Raw genomic sequence first — 21325 nt, 5'->3', positions numbered from 1 at the left:
ATTTGTTCAATCATTTATTTTATCAAACAACTACCTCTTATAGTCTCTTTGACTCATATAAAACATTAAAGCATGGCCTTGTCCCACTATGTAGCTTCAGAAGCTATTTACTCAACTTTCTGATTAACATTAAAACCGAAAAAAATTGGTAAAGCAAAAAGAAATAATGTTTGACCGATCTGATGAGATTTTTTCATTTTAAAATGATAGATTTTTTAAAATTGACATTCTAGTCAGTCACATGCAGTCTTTAGCAGTCCCACGTACAAGCCTGTGTACATGATCTTAATATTTTTATTTCATACTGTATATTTATAAATAAAAGAGGTTTTGCCTGTACATTGGTCAGCGCACCTTCAATAATATATTTACGTTACATACATGGGAGGGGCCCAAACCAGTCTCGAAAATGTTTCTGTGTGTCTGTATGTCTGTCTTTCCACCCAGATTTTGTCACAAAAATATGCAAAACTAGCTGGAAAGAATTAAATGTAACATTTGCAGTATTTAGATATCTGGCTGAAGCTTAACCTGCACGATACAGTAAATGAAATCAAAATATTGAGTTAAAGTGATGTTATGAACACTTACAGTATGTGATGGATCTACTTTAACATAGGCTACTAATAAGATACTTGCTCAGTGTAAACACACACCTGCACCAATAAGATATAAATTAGAAAAGCTAAACAAATTTTTTTTTCTGCTGAAATAACAGCGCTAAAGTGGTTTAAGTGAACTTTAATGCGCCGGCGTCGTTTTAAGACAAAACTTAAATCCAGTTTCTCATCTGTGATTCAGTGTCCGATTACTGAATTACAGATGAATACTGAATCACCCTCAAGAAGAGTTCTACTGTACAGAAAGACAGACAGACATGTACTGTACGTGCGCTTCAACCTGAAATATTATCACTGATTACATTAAAGCTCATCAGATTATCAATTTTTTCAACTATTTCTACAAATCTTTAACCGTCAATAACAAGTACTTCCGCTAGTATTAATATAAACGAATACTATTTAATAACTTAGATGAACTATATAGTTTTGTTTTACAATAAATATTACAACTAAACTACAGTAAAAGCATTAGCCTGGATAAATTTGACGTCTAACCCCATTCACTGAATAAAAAAACTGAATGAGGCTGTTATAAACAGAAAGGAATAAAAAGAAAAGTAGAAAAGTAATAAAAACAGACCTTTACACTTTTTTATATGCTGTATTTTTTATATGCTGATCTCTGTATTTTTTCATTATTTGTAAGTGGTGTTTAAATACCGAAAGTGATTTCATTGGATTTTATAACCCATTTCCGTGCATTTTATATGGAAATTTAATACCAATTGTTTGGACAGTGGTTTATTCTAACTGAGATGGGATTCCTGGGAAACGATTGGGAGGTCTTATACAGTATGTAAAGACAATGCCTTATTAAGAAATAAATGTGTTTAAGGTGGATGATTTTCAGTTTGGATTTGCCTGGATTTGCAAAAAAGGAGGAAAAGCAAAATATTGCAGTTCTTTGCCAAATGGACAGCAGCCAGTTCAGGATGCAGCCAGTTAAAGTATAAACAAACCAGAGAAGCGGACACTAATTATACAGACTCTCTGTAGTTTAAACAGAACAATTCCACCAAATTGAATGATTTGTTATCACACTGTATGGTCAAAAGGTTGTGGACACCTCCCGAAAACACTCATCTATGCTGGTTGAACAACCTATTCCAGACTTAACCCCTGCTTTCCTGTTATAATAACTTTCACACTTCTGTAAAGGCTTTCCACTACACATTTTAAGCCTGTTTGTGGAGGTTTGTAATGATTCAGCTATAAGAGCATTAATATTGTCAGGCACTGATATTGGGTGAGTAGGCCTGGGGTGCAGTTGGTGTTCCAGTTCACCCCAGAAGCAGGCCGTAGTAGGGTTTAAGTCAGGGGTGGTACAGAGCGCTCGAGTTCTTTTACTCCAACTTCAACACATCATGCTAGAGCATCAAACATGTATATAATTCTGCTGTTGTAAATTTTGTAGCAAATAGGACTGTATGGATGGACTATGGATGTGATCAGCCATAGAGTGTGTGTCACAGCCTGAGTAATAAGGTCTTTTATCACAATTGCAAATGTGTGCATCAAAGTGAAATGATGAATGACCCAAAACACGAATATTACATCCCTCTAAAAACTGCTAATAACATTCTGGATTTACAAATTCCAAACATAGCTTCTATTCACTTGGAATAATCCTGTATGACTTAACGGTTAACCCACTTTTTGCTTCTGTTTAATTTCTTCACATTTCAACTGTTGAATCAAAATAAGATACTGAAGGTCACAATAATCGAGTGGATTAAAAAAAATGCTGAATAGAGTCGCAAATCTGAGTCAGAAGGTTAGGAGTTTTATGTACTGTAGTTTAAACATGATTTAATACACCGATTATCCAAAAACCAATATCTAATGTTGAATGATGGAATGCTGTGGAAGTCAGAAAAACGATCTAACCTAATTTATCTATCCAATTTTTTTTAACCTCATTAACGCACCTTAATTGTAACAGTTTCTTTTTAAATATATTTTTTACTTTTACTTTTACCTCACTGCAATTCTTGCTTGTTGCTTACTTGCAACATTTGTTGAGTGTAACACATTACAAAGTAATGAGTACTTGGATTACGTTTTTGATTTAACGTGTTATGTCCGCCGTTTAAGTACTCAGTTATTTAGTTATATTTTTAAAAATGTAATCCATTATTCAGACAATTTATGTAATCCGTAAGTCAGACAGATTCCGTTTTTGTGTGTGTGTGTGTGTCGTCCCACAAGCCCCGCCCCCTATAACCCACCCCCCTCTGTTATTCCTGCTGTTATACCCCCATATCACCTATGCGGTTTGACTCATGGTGAGAAGCGGCGTTAGGCACCGGGATCCGCCGCGAGTGACCACCTGACATTCTATGTTGAAGTTGTGCAAGATGGGCGAGCTTCCATGCACAGAAAGATGGAAACCTAATCATGACCCAAAAACTCGCTGTGAATCATTATGAACTGTACTTACAGCCACCGCATGAAACCGCGTAGGTGAGATAGGGGTATTAGTAGTTAACAGATTATGGGCCAAACTTCGCTAAGTGATGATAGTAGAATAATTATAAAGGTCTTGACTAAAACAACATGCATGAGGAATCACAAAGGAGTTTTCATTTTCTGCAATGAAAAAGTACTCAAACTAGTTACTTTTATCAGAAAGTAACGCTGTAATGTAACTGATTAGTTTTTAAAGACAGTCATTTTGTAATGTAATTAGTTACTTTAAAAAGTAACGTCCCCCAACACTGCTTATTTGCTATATAATATGGCTGCTGTAATGATACAGTTTCCCTTTGGATTTAATAAAGAACTATTTCTCGCCTCCCATGCGCAAGACCTGGGTTCAATGCCCAAACCCCAGTTACTGGATGTAGTGCCGGTCCCAAGCCCGGATAAAAATGGAAGGGGTTTTTGTGTGGTTCGGACAGTCTATCCATCTATCTCTATCTACCTAACCTTAGCCCTAATAATAACCTATGCTTAATAATACGCAGGCGTGTCATGCTGACAATCAACATGTAATTAATTAGGAATCTGTACGGGTCAAAAATCTGCACCATGTAAGACTGTAAGAGTCGCCTCCCAGGCTTTCCTGTGATGTCATGATGGATGGATTGAGAGGAATTTGTTTAACACTCCTTTCCACCACGTTGTGTTAACCCTGTTGATTGGGCAAGTGCACCTCAGGGCAAACATTGCAATGTGGAGATCGTGCACTTGCCCTTTGAGCCAATCCATCTGGCGGTGTCAGACACAGTAATAAAAAAGAAAAGTCTGCCCTTACAGTATATCAACAGCATGTCTCAGAGGAGTTCATCGCAAGGAGTCTGTAATTACAAGTCTATCAAGCGTCTCGGATGAAACTCGAAGAAGTGCGCGATTTCAACCAGCAAACTGGGAGCCTGTTTGTTGGTGCGTATGTAGCTCAGTTCTTATCATCTCAACCATAAACTGTGATTTTACTGCCAATTATTCAAACTCTTACTGCAAGAATGTGTCACTAAACGATCAACCTATAAACACAATATCATTTAATCACTACTGCGTTGCGAAAAATAAATCAACCCCTGACCAGTTCGATTTTAAAATAGTTTAACACTATTAAGTAAAGGTTAATTGAAAAAAAAAAAACTTTTAAAATTTTAAACTTTGCAATTTACAATCGCCATTATAAACATTATCCAGTCCAGGCTAAAAAGGCCTGTAAAGGATCTTCTGAGCAAAAATAAAAAGTCTTCTCATCCTCTATCTACACATATTACAGTATAAAGCTCCTGCTGTGAAACTAATTAAAGCATTGCCCAAGATGTTTGTTACATTATTATTTTATGATTCTTCAACTGCATGTGTTTGCATGTGTGTATGTATGTGTGTGTGTGCGTGTGTGTGTGTGTCTGTGTACGAGCATGCAAGTGTGTAGAAGAGGGGGAAAACTCTAAAAGCATTCATGCTATGAGGACCAGAGGCTGACCAATCAGAGCTTATCTCTACTGCATGTGATGCTGTCCAAAGCTACAAGCGTGATGTTTTATCCAGAGCTCCTTCACTTCCAGGTCACTGGAGGCTTGTGGATGATGAGCGTCATCAGAATGGCACAGTGCTTTTCTGTTAGCAGTTACTCGAGTAAGAAGCGTGATGTGTGCACTCAGTGCACCAGTGTGTGCTTCTATACTCGCTCGTGGGAATCTGGCCTAATAAACCAATCGGACAATGACTTTAGCTGGAGGGCCACTCTGAGTTAAGCGATTGAGAGGAGAGCGGGTTTAAGAAAGAGGAGAGGAGTTGCAGAAGTGAGATCGTACTGTATCTCTCACTTAGGTTTTTTAACGCAGCGCAGTGGACACGAGCAATGGTGTCAATCCTGAACAGTAGATTTATATATTTAAGGTCTACATTTTGACGTTGTAACAATCCCTATATCTAATGAAGCATCAGTCAATTCTGGTTGCCTTCTATCGCTTTGTAAACATAATAAAGGAATATAATAAATATATAATGTAGAATTTAATTATAAAAAGAACTTCAACACGTCATGCTATTAAAATCATGAATTTTTGGGGCATTGATGGCTCAGTGGAAGGTTTCTCTTCTCCCATGCGCAAAACCTGGGTTAAATTTCCACCCAAACCCAGGCTACTGGATGTGATACCAGTCCCAAGCACAGATAAAAATGAGAGAGTTACGTCAGGAAGAGCATCCGGCGTAAAAAAAACCTGTGCCTCGACGGAAGGCTAACACGATGTATAAATTACATTTTAGACTTTTCTTTTGCCTTGAAGCGAAACATCGGCAATGATTAAACGAAAGTAAGTCGAAATGCAAAGAATCACAGAAGGGTACCGTGATTAAGGTGCAAGCCTAGTGTTCTGCTTCGTCATCCGTTCCCCAAGTACCATAATCATCCTGGCTTCAAACACACTACAGCCTCCAGCTAAACCACACATCCTGACTTACACACCTGTGTAATTACCTCCCTTCTGTACAGCATCAGCAGCAGCACTGTAATCTGTTCGAGAATGATGAGTAGTGTTCCCTAACAGCACAGCAGCTTCCAAAGTATCAAGTTTCAGGTTAAAGCTTTAAAGTGTTACTTTTATACAACATTTACAGTATGGAAGGAGTCTCCAGTGTAAGAACTTTGTCACCCATTCTGTCCTCAGGGTTTTTTTCCGTCATGTTTTATTTCTTATATTAGTATAAAAGATCGCCTTGACACTTCCCTGGCATAAGAGTAGTCTGATTTGTTTTTATTAATTTGTGCAAAGAAGTAAGCTTTAGTTAATAGGGATGTGGAGGTGATTATAGGCAAGTAGTGCTGGTGATTGTGTCCTTGTCCATTTTGACAAGAGCAGGGTCTCGTTTAGGCCCAAGCTACATGAATTACTCTGTAAATAAAATTAATTTTTGAACTACAATCATAGTTCATACTTTTAAGCTAAGCATCATATCTACAAAGCGTACATTACAGTCCAGATAACATTACTAAATAATAATAATAAAAAAAAAATCTGAAATGTTTTGCTTTATTAACTAATTATGATTTAAAATATGCTGTACCTGTATATTTATTTAATTCTGTCAGAAATGTGAACACATTGTTTAAATTCAAATGAAAAAAGTGTTTGCACCATTAAATACTTATTGTAGCATTAACCTAATTTCTGTCTTTAGAATTTGCCTATTCGGCTGAAAATAATGTAACTAATTAACGTAAATAATGTGTCTACTTCAGGAATTAACGTCTTGACTTGAGACCATACAATACAGTGTGTTTATTTTGACTGCAAAATGCAGCAGGTTAGAAAACGCCTAGTCTGTCTCCTCTTATTAGACGTTCGCATGAGATATTATACACCAACCCACTTTAACACAAACACACACTTTTTCGGGACCACACATCTGCTCTCTCGCTCGTTTCTCGTAGCGTGTTTATACAAGCTTATGGCGGACTTTCATTAGCAATTAATTAAAGCGGCTCAGGTCAGGGAGACCGCACACCTCGAGCATGTCAACACACTCATCATGTCAACACACTACTCATAGCAGAAGCTGAATGGGACTTTTCAAATATTCGTTATGATTTGGTGTGACAAAGGATACAGTATTTTGCGTTACCAGCCATGCCCGAGTGCTTTATTCTTTTCACTGTATAATACAGCAACTTGCCAGGAGCACTTTTTGTCCAATACTGAGTTGTTTAGGAAATAAGTAACTTTCTGTTTACCCCTTACATTTTTAGCAGCTCTAAACCATCACCATTTTCTCGCATGAAGTTATCAGTATAAATAAATGCACCTGGGTGCATTACAGAGAAAAAAGGACTCGGCCTTGAAGATCTCTACGTGTTGGAAAACCTGAAGGAGAAGCACTGACAATGGAAATTCCATCCAAGTATTAAAGAGGACCTTTTATGGCATTTTTTGGATAATTACATCGGCATGTACAAACAAAAACCATGAGATAGAAATATATTAAATAAATGAATGAATAAGGTAATATATAAAAATAAATATGGACATTTTTCCATTTTTGTTTTGACCTGTGCTTGAAAAAGCCTATTGGATTTCCCCCTAATGTGACCTCATATAAGAAGAGACCCTCCTCGGCTTGTTGTCAAGCTCTGCTGTTCTCTACGTGCTGCAGCGGTAGCTCATTTACATACACACTGAAATGGCACATATGAAGCATGAAAAATGCAGTATCTGAGGGGTATTTTGCTGGAGCAATAAGAGACCCTTTGTGGGGGCTTAGACACTTCTCACTCATCGCCTATACTGTACCGCTTTATCCTGTATACTGGATTGTACACACTGGATGGGGTGCCAATCAATCGCAGGGACAGACACATGCGCTCAGTTACAAACTATGGGCAATTTGAGAAAACACCAACTCCTGTACCTGCATGTCTTTGGACTGTGGGAGGAAACCAGAGAACCCAAAGGAAATACAGGAATTTCCTACAGTGCTAACCACTAAGCCACCGCGCCACTGCTTAGAGACCTATGTTAAAGAAATACAGTAGTAAATGTAGTAAAAATATGCACCTTTAAATCAACATTTCTCTTTAACAAATCACTGTTAGATTAACAGCTAGTTCTACTGTATTTCTATACATGTATCTACACCTTCTGACAATTCATATTTGACTATTTCTCTTCTTCTATCTTTTACAGAAGACTTTTAACCAAGTGTTTTTTCGACATTAATGACATTACGCATAATATGATTCAGCATGTCCAAGCTCTTTCTGAGATTAAGCCAATTTGTGTCAATGTGGCTCTGAAACTGTAATTCTAAACTGACTACCCAACCCAAGAACAACCTTTACACCAAATCTCATGGCTGACATAACCTTTGTCCATGTGCAAAGACACTCAGACACCCAGCCGGAGGGGGTTCGGGGAGGGCTAGAATGACAAGGCCAGCCAGTCTGCCGGTGTTATCTCAGTCATGCCAGTGCTCTCCAGGGGACTGTCAACAAAGAGAACCCATGCTGTGCTCTCTGGTACATAACAACAGCAGACACACTCTCGACAGCAGACTTAAAAATATTAAGCATGGACAGGCCACGAATAATAACCATGTTCAAAATAAATACAAGCTTATGGACGGCTCAGAACGATATTTAACACTGTCTTCTGTCTTTTACATCTCATACCTTTTGTTTTTGATTTTATGTCCATTGGGTTTGGCTAGTAGGCATAAGGGGGATGATGGGTCACCGCAAGAGAATGGATGGAGCAAGGAAAAAATATTATTTCCCTTTTGATCAGAGTTTACACAGAATAGAGAGATTATTCTGTCGTTTGACCTACATGGCTTAATCTTTCCCTGCTGAAATCAGTTGGCTCATGACGCTCGGAAAATACGGACTGCTTCGAAACAGGTCGTAACACATTCCTGCTACAGTATATACATTACGGTGCTACCCGCATAACTCTCTCATCTGCTCAGTTACGCTCATTCTTACATATTTTGCCATTACACACAGACTCGGGTTCATTGTCACTTTCATGCTGTTCTTTGCACAGTTAATACTATCTGCACTGTTGTCACTTACTGTTGCCACACATTAAATTACACATCAAGGTTGCACTGCAATGAACTTCATTTCACTTTTTTAAACTTGTGATTTATATGCTTTAATGGTATGCTTCTAATACATATTGTTACATACATAGTTTTTTTTTGTTCTTAGCATTGCACTAGTAGCCTCTGGTCAGTTCTCACATTAATCTGAGTGTGCTAACCATATGTAAGATATAATATGTACAACCTGTCTGTGTGGTACTGTCTCTATTGCTGTGGGATATCTGAAATTTCATTAGGGATCAATAAAGTATCAATCAGTCAATCAATCAATCTATCTATCTATGTATCTAACACATAAGTGAAAATAAAAAGCCACTGACACATACAGTATCACACCACCATCCACTGCATTCGTTTTCAAGGCAACAACCAGAGTGCCTGGTTCACTGAATCTCCAGGTGCACCTGAGTATCATCAGCTACAGCATGTACAGGAACACAGCAAACTCTGAAATCCCCTTTAAATGAGAGAGACGGATGTTAATTAAAGAAAAGCATATTTATGCTCTGCATAAACATCCATCCATCCATCCATCCACCTATAAACCTCTGTAGTCCAACTAGAGACCATGGAGGCCATTCTATTTATTCCCACTTTTACAGCCGTGGTAGGACCTCCGGTCAACACATTCACTTATTCACACTACAGGCAATTTGGGAACACCAATTACCATAATTCTCATGTCTTTGGACTGTGGGAGGAAGCGGAGTACTCGAAGAAAACAGGGAGAATACGCAAACCGCATGCACACAGACGAGAGGGGAAAAAAAGATTGCTGCTGGAATTGTTACACAAACAAACAAATTTTATCATGTATCTTTAGGCAGATTGCAGCCTATCACAGTAAAAAAGAAGTCTAATTTCTTTAATTCAATCTACATCATTCACTCCCTTACTCATCTTCTATATTGTTTTATCTAGTATGCAGGATTGTGAGGGGCCTGGAGCCTTTCCCAGAAGATTAAGGACAGGAAGTTGGGTACACCCTGAACAGAGTGGCAATCCATCACAGGGCACACACATATACACGCACGAATGCACAAGCGCATTTCCAAACTACAGGCAATTAGGGAACGCCAATGAACCTAAACTGCGTGTCTTTGGACCATCGGAGGAAACCGGCGTACCTGGAGGAAACCCATCAAGCACAAGGAGAAAATGCAAATGCCATGCACACAGACCTGGGAGAGAGTCTAACCTGGAACCTGGAGGTGCGAGGCAACAGTGCTAACCACTAAGCCACTGTGCCGCCATACTGCATAAACATGCCACTTCATTACCATCTGCACGTCATCATCCTGCATTTATGCGTCCTACATGGCTGGGCTTAAGGCTCTAGATGAAAGGGTTCATATTAATATAAGCCTCGTGCATGTATGCAGTGCATGCATATTGCTATTTTTCCATAAGCCACGGCGCACCCTGCATTCTCAGGATGATCAGCACCACTTACTCAAAAAAAAAAAAAAAAAAAATCCATTAGTGCTCAGTGGCAGGTTGGATGACTGGGAGGCGAGCGCGCAACCGGGGGCGCGACGCAGGTGCTGGGATACGCATGCAGGCGTGTGATCCATGATAATGTGGAAGGCTAGAGAGAAGGGTGTTCTCGACGTTACCTTGGGAATCAGATGTGTGCTAGTGCGAACCCCAGGGCGGAGATTCTCGTGACTATACTTACGCACGGCTTCCAGTTTGGGATCGAGCGCGCTCGCGGTCTGCTGCATCTGGCCTATTTTGCCCTGCAGCAGGCGCACGCGCTGGCTCGTGGCGACGACGTCGTCCTCGAGCTCCTGGAAGACGGAGCGCGCGTGCCGGGCCAGGTCGGCGAGCTGGCGGAGGCTGCGCGCGAGCGCCACGTTGCTGATGGAGCGCAGGTCCTCGAAGAGCGAGCCCTCGTCGGCGTGCCTGCACAGCAGCTGCGGCTCCACCATCCGCTTCGCGAACGGCATCGTATTTGATTAAAAAAAAAAATATATATATATATATATATTTTGCAAATCCGAAAACGCTCTCCTGTGCTCCTTTTCAACACCACCGCCACCAGGGCCAAACTAATCCGAGGGGAAAATGTTAAAAAAGATGAAAAATTAAGCCAAACTCCATGGATACACCAGCCGGGCCTCCATGGCTTCTCCCATCTCACTTCATCACTCCGGGATGCATGGATGGATGGAGTGCGCTGGAGGAGGAGGAGGAGGCGGCGGATCCCTCCCCAATGAAAGTCTCCTCTCTCTCTCTCTCTCTCCTCCTGATTCTCTGAGCTGTCCCTTTCCCCCTTTTTTCATCCAACGCTTTCCAAGGAGAGGCTGAAAACGCGGGATGGAGTCTCTGCGAGAGGATGCGCACCCAGACTGTGTTCAGGCAAACGTGGACCACATCCGACTTACTGATCACATTTATTTGGCAATTAAAGAAATTAGTTGTTTGACAAATGTTTGACTAAGCCTTCAGATTTAGTTAGTAGAACGCTGTATTTCCCCCCCTATTTATTTACAGACATCACATGGCATTGGTGTCTCACCTAGATGAAAAAGTGAATTTTATATTTCAGATATAACACAATTTTACACAATTCTTATGACTACATAATGCTTCTTGTATTCTCTGATCCATGTTTTTGTTTTGTTTCTTATGTAAATGCCATTTCAATGAGTAAAGTTTTAATATTTACATTTTTTATCAGATTAAAAAACACATTTGCTAAATACAATTTCATGCTCTTTTATGTAGTGTCCGTAACTTTAAAATTCAAATCTTTCAATGATCTCAGTTGTCATTCAAATGAAACTTGGCCAGTTTAGATTTTACATGAAAAGACATAAACCTGAAAAAATGGATTATATATATAACATGCTAAATTGCTAAGTTATTGCAACATGAATTTGGCATGGTTACAGACACTACAGATTTTTTGCTTTTTAAACTTTTAGCAAAATATCCATTTAAGCCACAAATTTCACAGCTCATATGCTTCTAGAAGCTCACTTCAATTTTATATATCAATACTCACAAAGAAAGATTAATAATTAGCATTTAAAATTATTATAGTTTGAAGTGAGCCAGTATGACACTGAAAAATGGCTATTTTTGGGACACATGCATCTCTCCAAAACGGCTGATTTTTTGGGGGAAGCAAAATTGTCACTTCCATGTTGCACATGAAAACATGCACCTTGAAACACATATTTTCTGTATTATATGTATAACATAAAAAAGTCAGTACCAATACTGTATTTTGGCCGTTAGTTTATTTATTTATTTATTTTATTTCTTTCTTTCTTTCTTTCTTTCTTTCTTTCTGTCTATTGTTACTATTTATTTACATATTCTTTGTTGAGTTTGTTATAATTTTTTATATGTTTTTATTCTCGAATGATTTATGAGACAATGTGTGGCTTAACAAACAAAAACATTCCTCTGAAACTGCTCAGGTACTGTACAGGGACTGGACTGAAAATAAGAACCAAAAACATTCTTCAAAAAGCCTGGAAAACTATTCCTCAAGACTACATTAAAAACACAAGAAGTTCTGTCTCTTTACAAGCAAATGCATTTATTTATTTATTTTTCAGATGCCATTGTTTAATATGTGTGTGAAGGTTGACCAGAAGTTCTATCATGGTCATAAAAATGGGAATAAACACAATGCTCACCTTCTCTAAATTTCACTACTGGCCTTCACGTCCCTATTTAGACTACAGAGGTTTCTAGATGGATGGAATGAATGAATTGAGGGATGGATGGATTATTAGTAATTTTTAGAAGCAAAGACACACCTACATAAAAGGTCACAGTTTAAGCTAACTCACCTCTCTCTCTGCGAATATCCTAAAATGAGGAAATCCTAAAATGGACTAGATTGCAAAAAGACATAGCTGAAGCATCGTATGTATATTACAAAATGCCAGTTTTTAGTTGTTATACAGTATGATAGCTATAATGACAAATGTCCAGCTGAACTGATTATGCATGATGTTTCAACAACGGGACTCAGATTGGTAAAAATCACATGAGAACATAGAATACAGAGCAAACAGTAAATTAACGATTATCTGGTGTTCCTGGGATTCACCTGCAGACTGAAGATGAATGGGTGAATAAATGAAATAGTTTTAAAAAATGTTGTTTTGATTGTTGTTTATATTCCCAGCATCATCAAGAATATCTGATGATTCTGCAATACTGCAGCTTTGTCCTTTTGGCTCAGACAATCATTTTAAAATATTAAAAACACTAACATGACATGACATTACTCCACTGCTGAGAAACTGCACAAAATAAAGAGGACACAGGTGCCTAAAATTCCTATTCCTAAATACAAAAGAGCTTAATTAATTAGCAGACATATAAGTGACTAACTGAAAACGATTCAAGCTGTAGGTATCAGAAAGCAGGTACTACTGTACATGCCTACATAAAAAAAAAGAAAATCCTGTGTTTACTTGGATTACACACTTTCAGTCTGCATTGCAACATGAAGTACCTGTCATGTTTTACTTTGTTTCTAGCCACAGACTGGAATAGGCATTACAGAGTATTTTGTTAAGCAGATTGTCTGTGTTATGGACAGGTATTATGCTTTAAAAAGACTTTTTAAACAATGTTAGATGACCCCAAAAAAATTACATTGACAACAGCAGCATCTGGTGGTGCAGCAATGCAACTGCAACTGTTTTACAAGTGAAATGTATAAAAAATGTGAGGCATATTGCAAAAATTAATATAGTGAATAATGTTTTTTTTTTTATTTATTAAGTTCATTTTAACCAAATTCATTTCCCAAGATTAATAAAAAACACAGAAATTGTATAGAGGCAATCAGCACTGCTGAGGTGTAATTAAAGACCAGGTTTCTTTGCTAGCACAATATCAACACATCATTGTTGGGTCGAGTGTTTCTCATCTTCCTCTTGACAACAGCACATATCCTTTTTTTTTCAGCACAAAATATGCAACATGAACATAATTTCTACTAATTATAGTCGAACGGTAACAGAAATTAAAAGATTTTTTAAAAATCAGTGACATAGGCAAAGATATAGCACAGATACCATGTTCACGCGTATTTTTTGTTATTTTTAGTTGTTTCTATGACAAAAAAGAAACAATAATTCTTCTTCTTCTTATTATTATTATTAATAATAATATTTTCAATAATAATAATAATAATAATAAAAGTAATAATATGCTTATTTTAAGAGTTCTAAATTGTTTTGACATAATTTCTATATTCTGTTATTGGTAAAATGTACAATGTCTCCCCTTTAACAAACAGTGACAAGGCTGCCATATAAGCACATACAGTACAGTATATTATTTTTAATCATTATTGACCTATACTTGAGTTTTAAGGGTCTGATCATCAGTCATCATCTGCATCTATTTCTCACTGATTCATGACTTAAGTTTGACCCCCCCCCCTCTTTTTTTCCCTGCTTGAATGATTCATAGGTGCTGTGCGGCTAAACAAGTAAAACATTCCAGTGAAACTGCTCATGTACAGGGACGGGACTGCCAAAAACATGCCAAAAATTAGATCCAATAGGTTCTTCAGGAACGGCATAAAGAGCTATTCCTCTACATTAAAATACATGAACAGCTTTTTTATTTATATATTTTTTAATAATAAAAAAGGTAAAACCATGAGAGGGACTCAAGACTTTTTGCATAGTACTGTTCATAATAAATTAGACAATAAACATAATACGATGAAAATCTAAATGCTGCTCTCTGTACTGGTGTACTGAAATTCACATGTAATCTGCCTCAGTCTTGTTTTAAGTACTCAGATTTGTTCTTATCAGTCTTGCCTTGCTTGCATTTATTTTAAATTACAACAGGATAGCAAAGCCAAGGACACAGACAACACTGCTAATATGAAAGAAGTGTGCTGGGAACAGAAGTGGATCCTACATGCAGCTCTACTCTTGTGAGTAAAAAAACAAAAAAGAAAAATATTACACTTTGGAGAAAGATAGATCTTGAAAATCTTGAATTGTTGTCTCTTGTAGGCATGTATACAATGATGTTGTTGACTTGCTGTTATGGACATGATGTGTGTGACGATGTGAAGAGTTTATAAGTCTGAATGTGAAAAGAATGTTTTAAGTTGTCATTGATCTGACTAGACATTGTTCTGGAAAGTTGTTCAAAGGGAAAGATGTAGCGGCCTGGGTACATTGGATCGGCAGTGATTTGAGTTTTTCTTTTTTTTTTTTTTTTTTTTTTAAAAGGCCAAGGAAAATTGGATGTTTTGTCTGGAGAAGGATTAATTGTGTCTTTTTTTGAGGAGATATGATTAAAGCTAAATGCTTTTGCATAGACAGGCTCGCTGGTGAAATGATTAAACCCAAACATGAGAGGAAGCTTCGTAGACCTTGAATGATTGCCATTTTTTTTCTGATAGCTGATAAGTGCCATTCTGACATGGTATCGTTTCCATAGCAACTTACATATGGACTTTTATAGCATATTATTAAAATGTATTAAAGGGCATTCAAGTAAAACCGGGATTTGTGATGTAAATTTTTTGATGTATTAAAGTGTAAAAATCTATTGACATTTACAGAAGCCTACATCACCCAGTCTGGTGATGGGACTCTTTGACGCAGTAAAACATTTGAATGATGCAAACCAAAGTAGGCCAGAGAACTAAGAAAGCCATTTGTAGGGGATTATATAGAGAAATAAAGGGAGTATTTACTCTCATAACTGTGTCCTGTTATTCTTCACAGTCTAAAGTCCTAAAGGCTTGACCCTTACATGCTAATGTCATTTTTGAAAAACATCTCCAGTGTCAGAACCTTGTACCAGTCAGAGGTAAGGCTGCTACAGTATAATGTAATCACAGTAGAATCTAACCTATATTTTGGACTCCACAACTTCACTCATCGTCTCTACCGCTTTATCCTGTATAACGGGTCGTGGGGAGCCTGGAGCTTATCCTAGGAAACTCAGGGACTGTGGGAGGAAACTGAAATACACCCGAGGAAACCCACATGGAGGAGAACATTCAGTTATGAACTTAGAACACATTTTAATAATCATACACATCACCTTGTTGTTTAATTATTCACCTTCCACAGCGCTTTTACTGAAGCATTTTATTTCTTGCTTATACCACAACAATTGGTCAATAATTACACATTTTACCTATTAAACCATAACACGTGTGGTGTCTATGAAGGTCAACAATGCTACCAGAAATGCAAATGGAACATTATCATAAATCATAAGTGTGCTCATAGTAGCCCATAGGATCCAAATTTTTGCATATGCTTTCAGCATTTTTGCCTATGCTTTCAGCATTTTTTCTTTTTTTTTTTTTATCTTTGAGAATACAGTATATTTTAAACTTACCACTGTTTTATTACAGCACCCCCTTCTGGTCATGATTTGAATTTTTACAGAAAAAAAAATAGACAAAACTCTAAATTTCTTGAATTTTCCCCTATATAAAACAACATTTTTTATTTCAGTGCCAATCTAATCTGTAAATATGATGTTTAAGAGAATATTAATCTATTCTAAAATTTAGTTGTACATATTGACAAACTTTTTTGACCTGGATTGAAGAACAAATAAAAGACAACCTCATAGAAACCATTAAGCAATGGTCAGATCGATGAACGTGGAAACATGATTGTGAGCAACTTGCTTTTAGGCCCAAGACAGTTCAGTCACAGTCACAGCCCACAAATCCAAGACAAATGGAGTCTTTCTTCAGCTTACATATCTAAATGGCACTTAGATTTAGCTTTAGCATTCATTTAGACACAGTCTGTAAAATGGCACAAAAACGCAGGAAGTGGTTAAGAAACTACAGAAACTTTTGTGCGAACGTTGACCTCTCATTTATTTGTGAGTGCAAACATGTCTAAGAGGTTATAACTTGTTTGATGAAATGAGACTTAGATAATTTTTTTTGTTTATATTTGGCATTCCACTTATGTGAATGAAAATTGCAAGAAAATGAGAAAATTCACGATTTGGATACTTATTATTTATAAACAGTATATTTGGAACAATAATATGGAAAAATGAGGAATTCACAGATTTACAGATTAATCCTAAAGCATCTGCTTTTCCCCTGGGAAACTGATTGTCCCTGAAGTTTGACCTAATTTACAACAAATATGCATTTTTGATATTTAAAATTTGTCTATCCATTTTCAACTGCTTATTTGAAATAGTGTAGCGGGGTTGTTTGAATAACCGATTCCATTTTTGGAAAAATAACTAAGTAATTGAGTACTTAAATGGCCGACCTAAAGCGTTAGATTACTAGCTATATTAAAAAAGTAATCTAAGTATTACACCAAACACTGTTCACCACAAAAAGATGATAGTTCCTGGAGAGGAAGTTTGTATTTGAGGTTAATTTTTTTTTCAAACCTCTATATCATAACCTGTAACTTTTTAATGATCTGAAATATCTTACCTTGAGAAGGTTCAAAACAAACAAAAAAAAAGCAGTAAAAACATATTAAGCACATCACAAAATGCATTTAATATATAAAATACAAAACTCATAATTGAATACTTGTGTCAGCTTGTAAGCTCCATAAGATACTATTTACTAAGGTTATAAACATTATATATCAGCCAGTGCACAGATAATGATCAGTTATGTATTTATATTAATACAACAGATTAAAGTACCACATTTATAGAGGTGTAACTGCTATCTAAATTATTTAGCATCTCCTATGCAAATACACAGTTAAGGTTTCCCCAATCTGCCCTATTTTGTCTCATGTTGCATAAGTAACATAAAAAAAAATAGTTGGGTACCTTGGTGGAGGCGCATGTTGACAATCATGCTGTATCTGTAGCTCTTATGACATCTGAGAACTAGTTAGTAGATACTAATTCCAGCACTGGGTGAAACTTGGGTTTAAAAGGATAACTAAAAATGTACAACGAGTAATACTTCTACAGGTAAAAATGCTTTATTGGTGAGAATAGTCATGAAAAAGTGACCAGACTGGTTTGAGCTGAAAGACTGATTACTGGTAATTCAAATATTCACACAACCAAGCTGAGCAGAAAAGAATCTTAGCAACCATGTGAAACCTTGAGGTGCCTTGGGTTTCACTTCTGTCAGCCCAAAAAGTGGAACCTTTGCCTACAGTTTTATAGTTCTTTAGTTTCCATATCATAACTTTTTCCATATTATGTTTAATAATACCAAGATCATTTCTCCAATGAAAGAAAAGAGAAGTGGATGAAAGCAGGCTTTGATGCTGTTCCTCTTTCCACAGTGCCAGTAAGGGACTAGACAGGGGAATTGTCCCTTATTGCATTGTCTACTGCATTGTTTATTTTTAGTCATCTTTGCACAAAATATAGCGTGTTAGCAGATTTTAGGAATTGTATTCCATTCAACATAAAAATGCAAGCAAAAAAGGAAGTCAAGACTTACATAGAAGCAATCATTATAAATAAAATAAGAAAATCCAAGAGATTTTTTTTAATGACATAACATATACTATAATATCTGAGTATATTACAGGATATATTTCACAGGCTACTTTATTGTGCAGAAACAATGCAAAAGCAATCATATACATTTTCTTACCATTTAGCTCTATTAATTAAAAAAGTAACGATTTCTGTAATTTCAAATTCATAATAATAATAATAATAATAATAAGACCTCACTCATATTACATTGTGGAACATTGTGTTTCGTATTTTGTCATGATTGGATAAAATAATTTTTTAAAAAAATTAATTGCAGGTAGAATTATTATTATTATTATTATTATTATTATTATTTAAGCTGCATTCAGCCACTTAAATTTAATCAAGAAAGTTTAGGCTTAGTATTAGGAATGTGAGCAATTTTGTACAGCAATGTCTTTTAAAGCAGAGTATGTGTATATATACTGTAATTGTGCTACACTATGAGTTCTAGTGATCTGGCAACCCTGGGTTTGTAGTTGTACTGCAAATTTATTTAGACCATCTTTAAAATATTATCTTTAAATACACAATTAGTTGGCCTGCCATAGCAATAAAACCTCTGACTGGTGAAGTATATACAATTGAAATGGCAACCTGTCCTGGGTGTACCCAACTTCGTCCCTAAGCATCCTAGGATTGACTCCAGGCTTCCCATGACCTTGTAATGATAAGAGGTTTGGAAAATAAATGAAAGAATGCTGGTAAACAATAATAAATCTGTAAGTGGGGAAAGTCACTGTGGTACCAAGCGACACTTTAAAATAGATAACATACATACATTTAAGCTTGTTTAAGGATCCTGGGACCGATTGTGTGCAAGGCAGCATATAACATATATTTCAGTGCATTTAGTACAGCATATAATCCAAATATGGATTTTCTTATTGGAGTGGAAAACCTGGGTTGCAAATGAACAATCAGTTATTGAGGTTGGTGGGTTGAAAGCAGAGAAAATGAACAAGTGTAAGGATCTTAATGACTCAGAAATGGGACAGATTGTTGTAGTTAAATGACTGGATGAGAGCATCTCCAAAAACTTTTGGTCTTGTAAGAGTGCTCCACGATTGCAGTGATTCCAGGTACTTACCAAAAGTGCTCCAAGTTACCACAACTGGTGACCCAGTGACAGGAACATGGGAGCTCACAGCTCATTGGTGTGTGTGGGAAGTGAAAGCATGCTAACTAGAAAAGAAAGGTGTCAGAACGTTTAGTGGATCAACTTGCTGGGTATGGGGATGTGTAGACACTAAAGATGTTCTACCACAGAAATGTGTTGACTCAGCCTCCAGATTCCTCAAATTTTTACTCTGATTCAGTTAAAGGATATGTCTTGGGGCCAGATACCACAACACACCGTCAGAGCTTTTTTTGTAGCACTAGGGAGAACTACATAATATTAGGCAGGTGCTTTTATGTTATAGATGATTTTGCGCTTTGTTATAAATGTTAAACCGTCAAAAGCACTACAGGATTCAACCAACAGACTGTAGTTATGTTGCATAAAATTACTTTCGATACTGATAACATTTACCTAAAATGTTTTAATTAAAATTTCCTTAGATAATATTTGTTATGTGGTATTATTTCTAATCTCTGCTGATGTTTTTTATTAATGCTCAGTCTGGATTATGTATGAAAATAAAAAACAACACTGAATGGAAATCACCTGTATAAATGACAACTCAAACATAAACAAGACGACATTTGTACACAGTAGCTTTTTTAGTCAGATTCTCAGTTGTGGCCCTAATTTACTATTTGGATACGGTATATTTGTGACACATTTTACTTGTTTTTTAGAAACTGACTAAAGCCATGAACAGGTCACTGTCAAACCCTGATTTTGAGGATTTTCAAATGTCACACTTTATCTAGTTGCTTCACATTTCTGCACATTTGAACGTTGATAATAAATGACATGATTTTAATTTTTAATTGATAAAAAATATTTAAATGTTGACCAAATATTACTTAATTCAAAATTCAAATTCAAATTCTATTTGACACACAGTCATACACAGTATGATATGCAGTGAAATGCTTGAACGTCTGCCCATGACCTTAAAATAAAAAAGTTACAATAAAAAATAAATTATGGAATAAAATAACAAATACAGTTTAAAGAAATTAAGCTATACAATAGAGTAAAAAAATAAACCTTAGCTGTAAATTGAAATATAGAAAAAAAACCTGTAAACTTGTTGTAGATATAAGCATACACATAATGTACATTGAGGGAATATGTAGATTGGGGTGTGGTAGAGTTAAATAGGAATATTTTTATAAATAGGAATGTCCACGGGGTGTGCAAATGTGCATGAACGTGTAGGTGTGCGTACGACCATAAGGTGCAATGTGCAAAAATGAAATGAAATAGAAATGTCCAGGGTGGGTGTAAAAGTATATGAGTGTGCCGGTGTACAGGCATCGTCAATGTTCACAAATGTGCAGTTTTCAAAAATGCAAGTTTCCTATGTGCAGAAATGCAAGAATAGAGAGATGGTTAGTCCTATGTGGTGACCTGATTGAGAGAGTGTATTGCCTGCAAAAAGAAGCTTCTTCTTAGTCTCTGTGTGTTGCCCTTCTGGGAGCGGAAGCACTTTCCTGACCGCAACAGAGAGAACGGTCCATTGTTGGGGTGGCTGACGTCCTTCACGATCTTCCTGGCCTTGGTCCAGCACTGTTTGCTGTAGGTAGAGTGCAGGTCAGGGAGCTTGGTGCGGATGAGGCGCTCAGCTGATCGCACCACCCTGTGTAGAGCTCATCTGTCCTGCATGGTGCTGTTCCCAAACCAGGTTGTGATGTTTCCCATCAGGATGCTTTCTATGGTGCAGGAGTAAAAATTCCTAAGCCCCTTGGATGGTTGTCTGAAGTCTCTCAAGCATCTGAGGTGGTAAAGCAGCTGCCGGGCCTTTTTCACCATGGTGTTGATGTGACAGGACCATGACAAGTCCCGCGTGATGTGAACACTGAGGTATCGGAATCTGTCCGCTCTCTCCACTGGGCTGGATCCTTTCCGGTTTTGTAGTGATGTCCGCTAGCAACTCCTTTGTTTTGCTGCTGTTTAAAAGGAGATTGTTCCTCTGGCACCAGTTCTCCAGATTTCTAATCTCCTCCAGGTAGGCCGTCTTATCGTTGTCAGAGATCAGGCCCACCACAACGGTGTCGTC

The 21325-nt window shown here is 37.1% G+C and overlaps 1 protein-coding gene across 1 annotated transcript in view; it reads right to left on the bottom strand.

Annotated features, from left to right (window-relative positions):
• Nucleotides 1–10637, bottom strand: part of nhsb (Nance-Horan syndrome b (congenital cataracts and dental anomalies)) — an 84960-nt gene extending 74323 nt beyond the window's left edge. The window contains exon 1 of the mRNA XM_053493256.1: nt 10366–10637. Coding sequence (XP_053349231.1) covers nt 10366–10636 — 271 coding nt within the window. The 5' untranslated portion in view covers nt 10637. The remainder of the gene's footprint in view (nt 1–10365) is intronic.
• Between the last annotated feature and the right edge of the window lie 10688 nt (nt 10638–21325).

The sequence above is a fragment of the Clarias gariepinus genome, chromosome 3 (assembly GCF_024256425.1).
Source record: "Clarias gariepinus isolate MV-2021 ecotype Netherlands chromosome 3, CGAR_prim_01v2, whole genome shotgun sequence".
Classification (NCBI taxonomy): Eukaryota; Metazoa; Chordata; class Actinopteri; order Siluriformes; family Clariidae; genus Clarias; species Clarias gariepinus.
The sequence above is the reverse complement of the archived record's forward strand: the minus strand, read 5'-3'. Positions and strand labels throughout refer to the sequence as shown.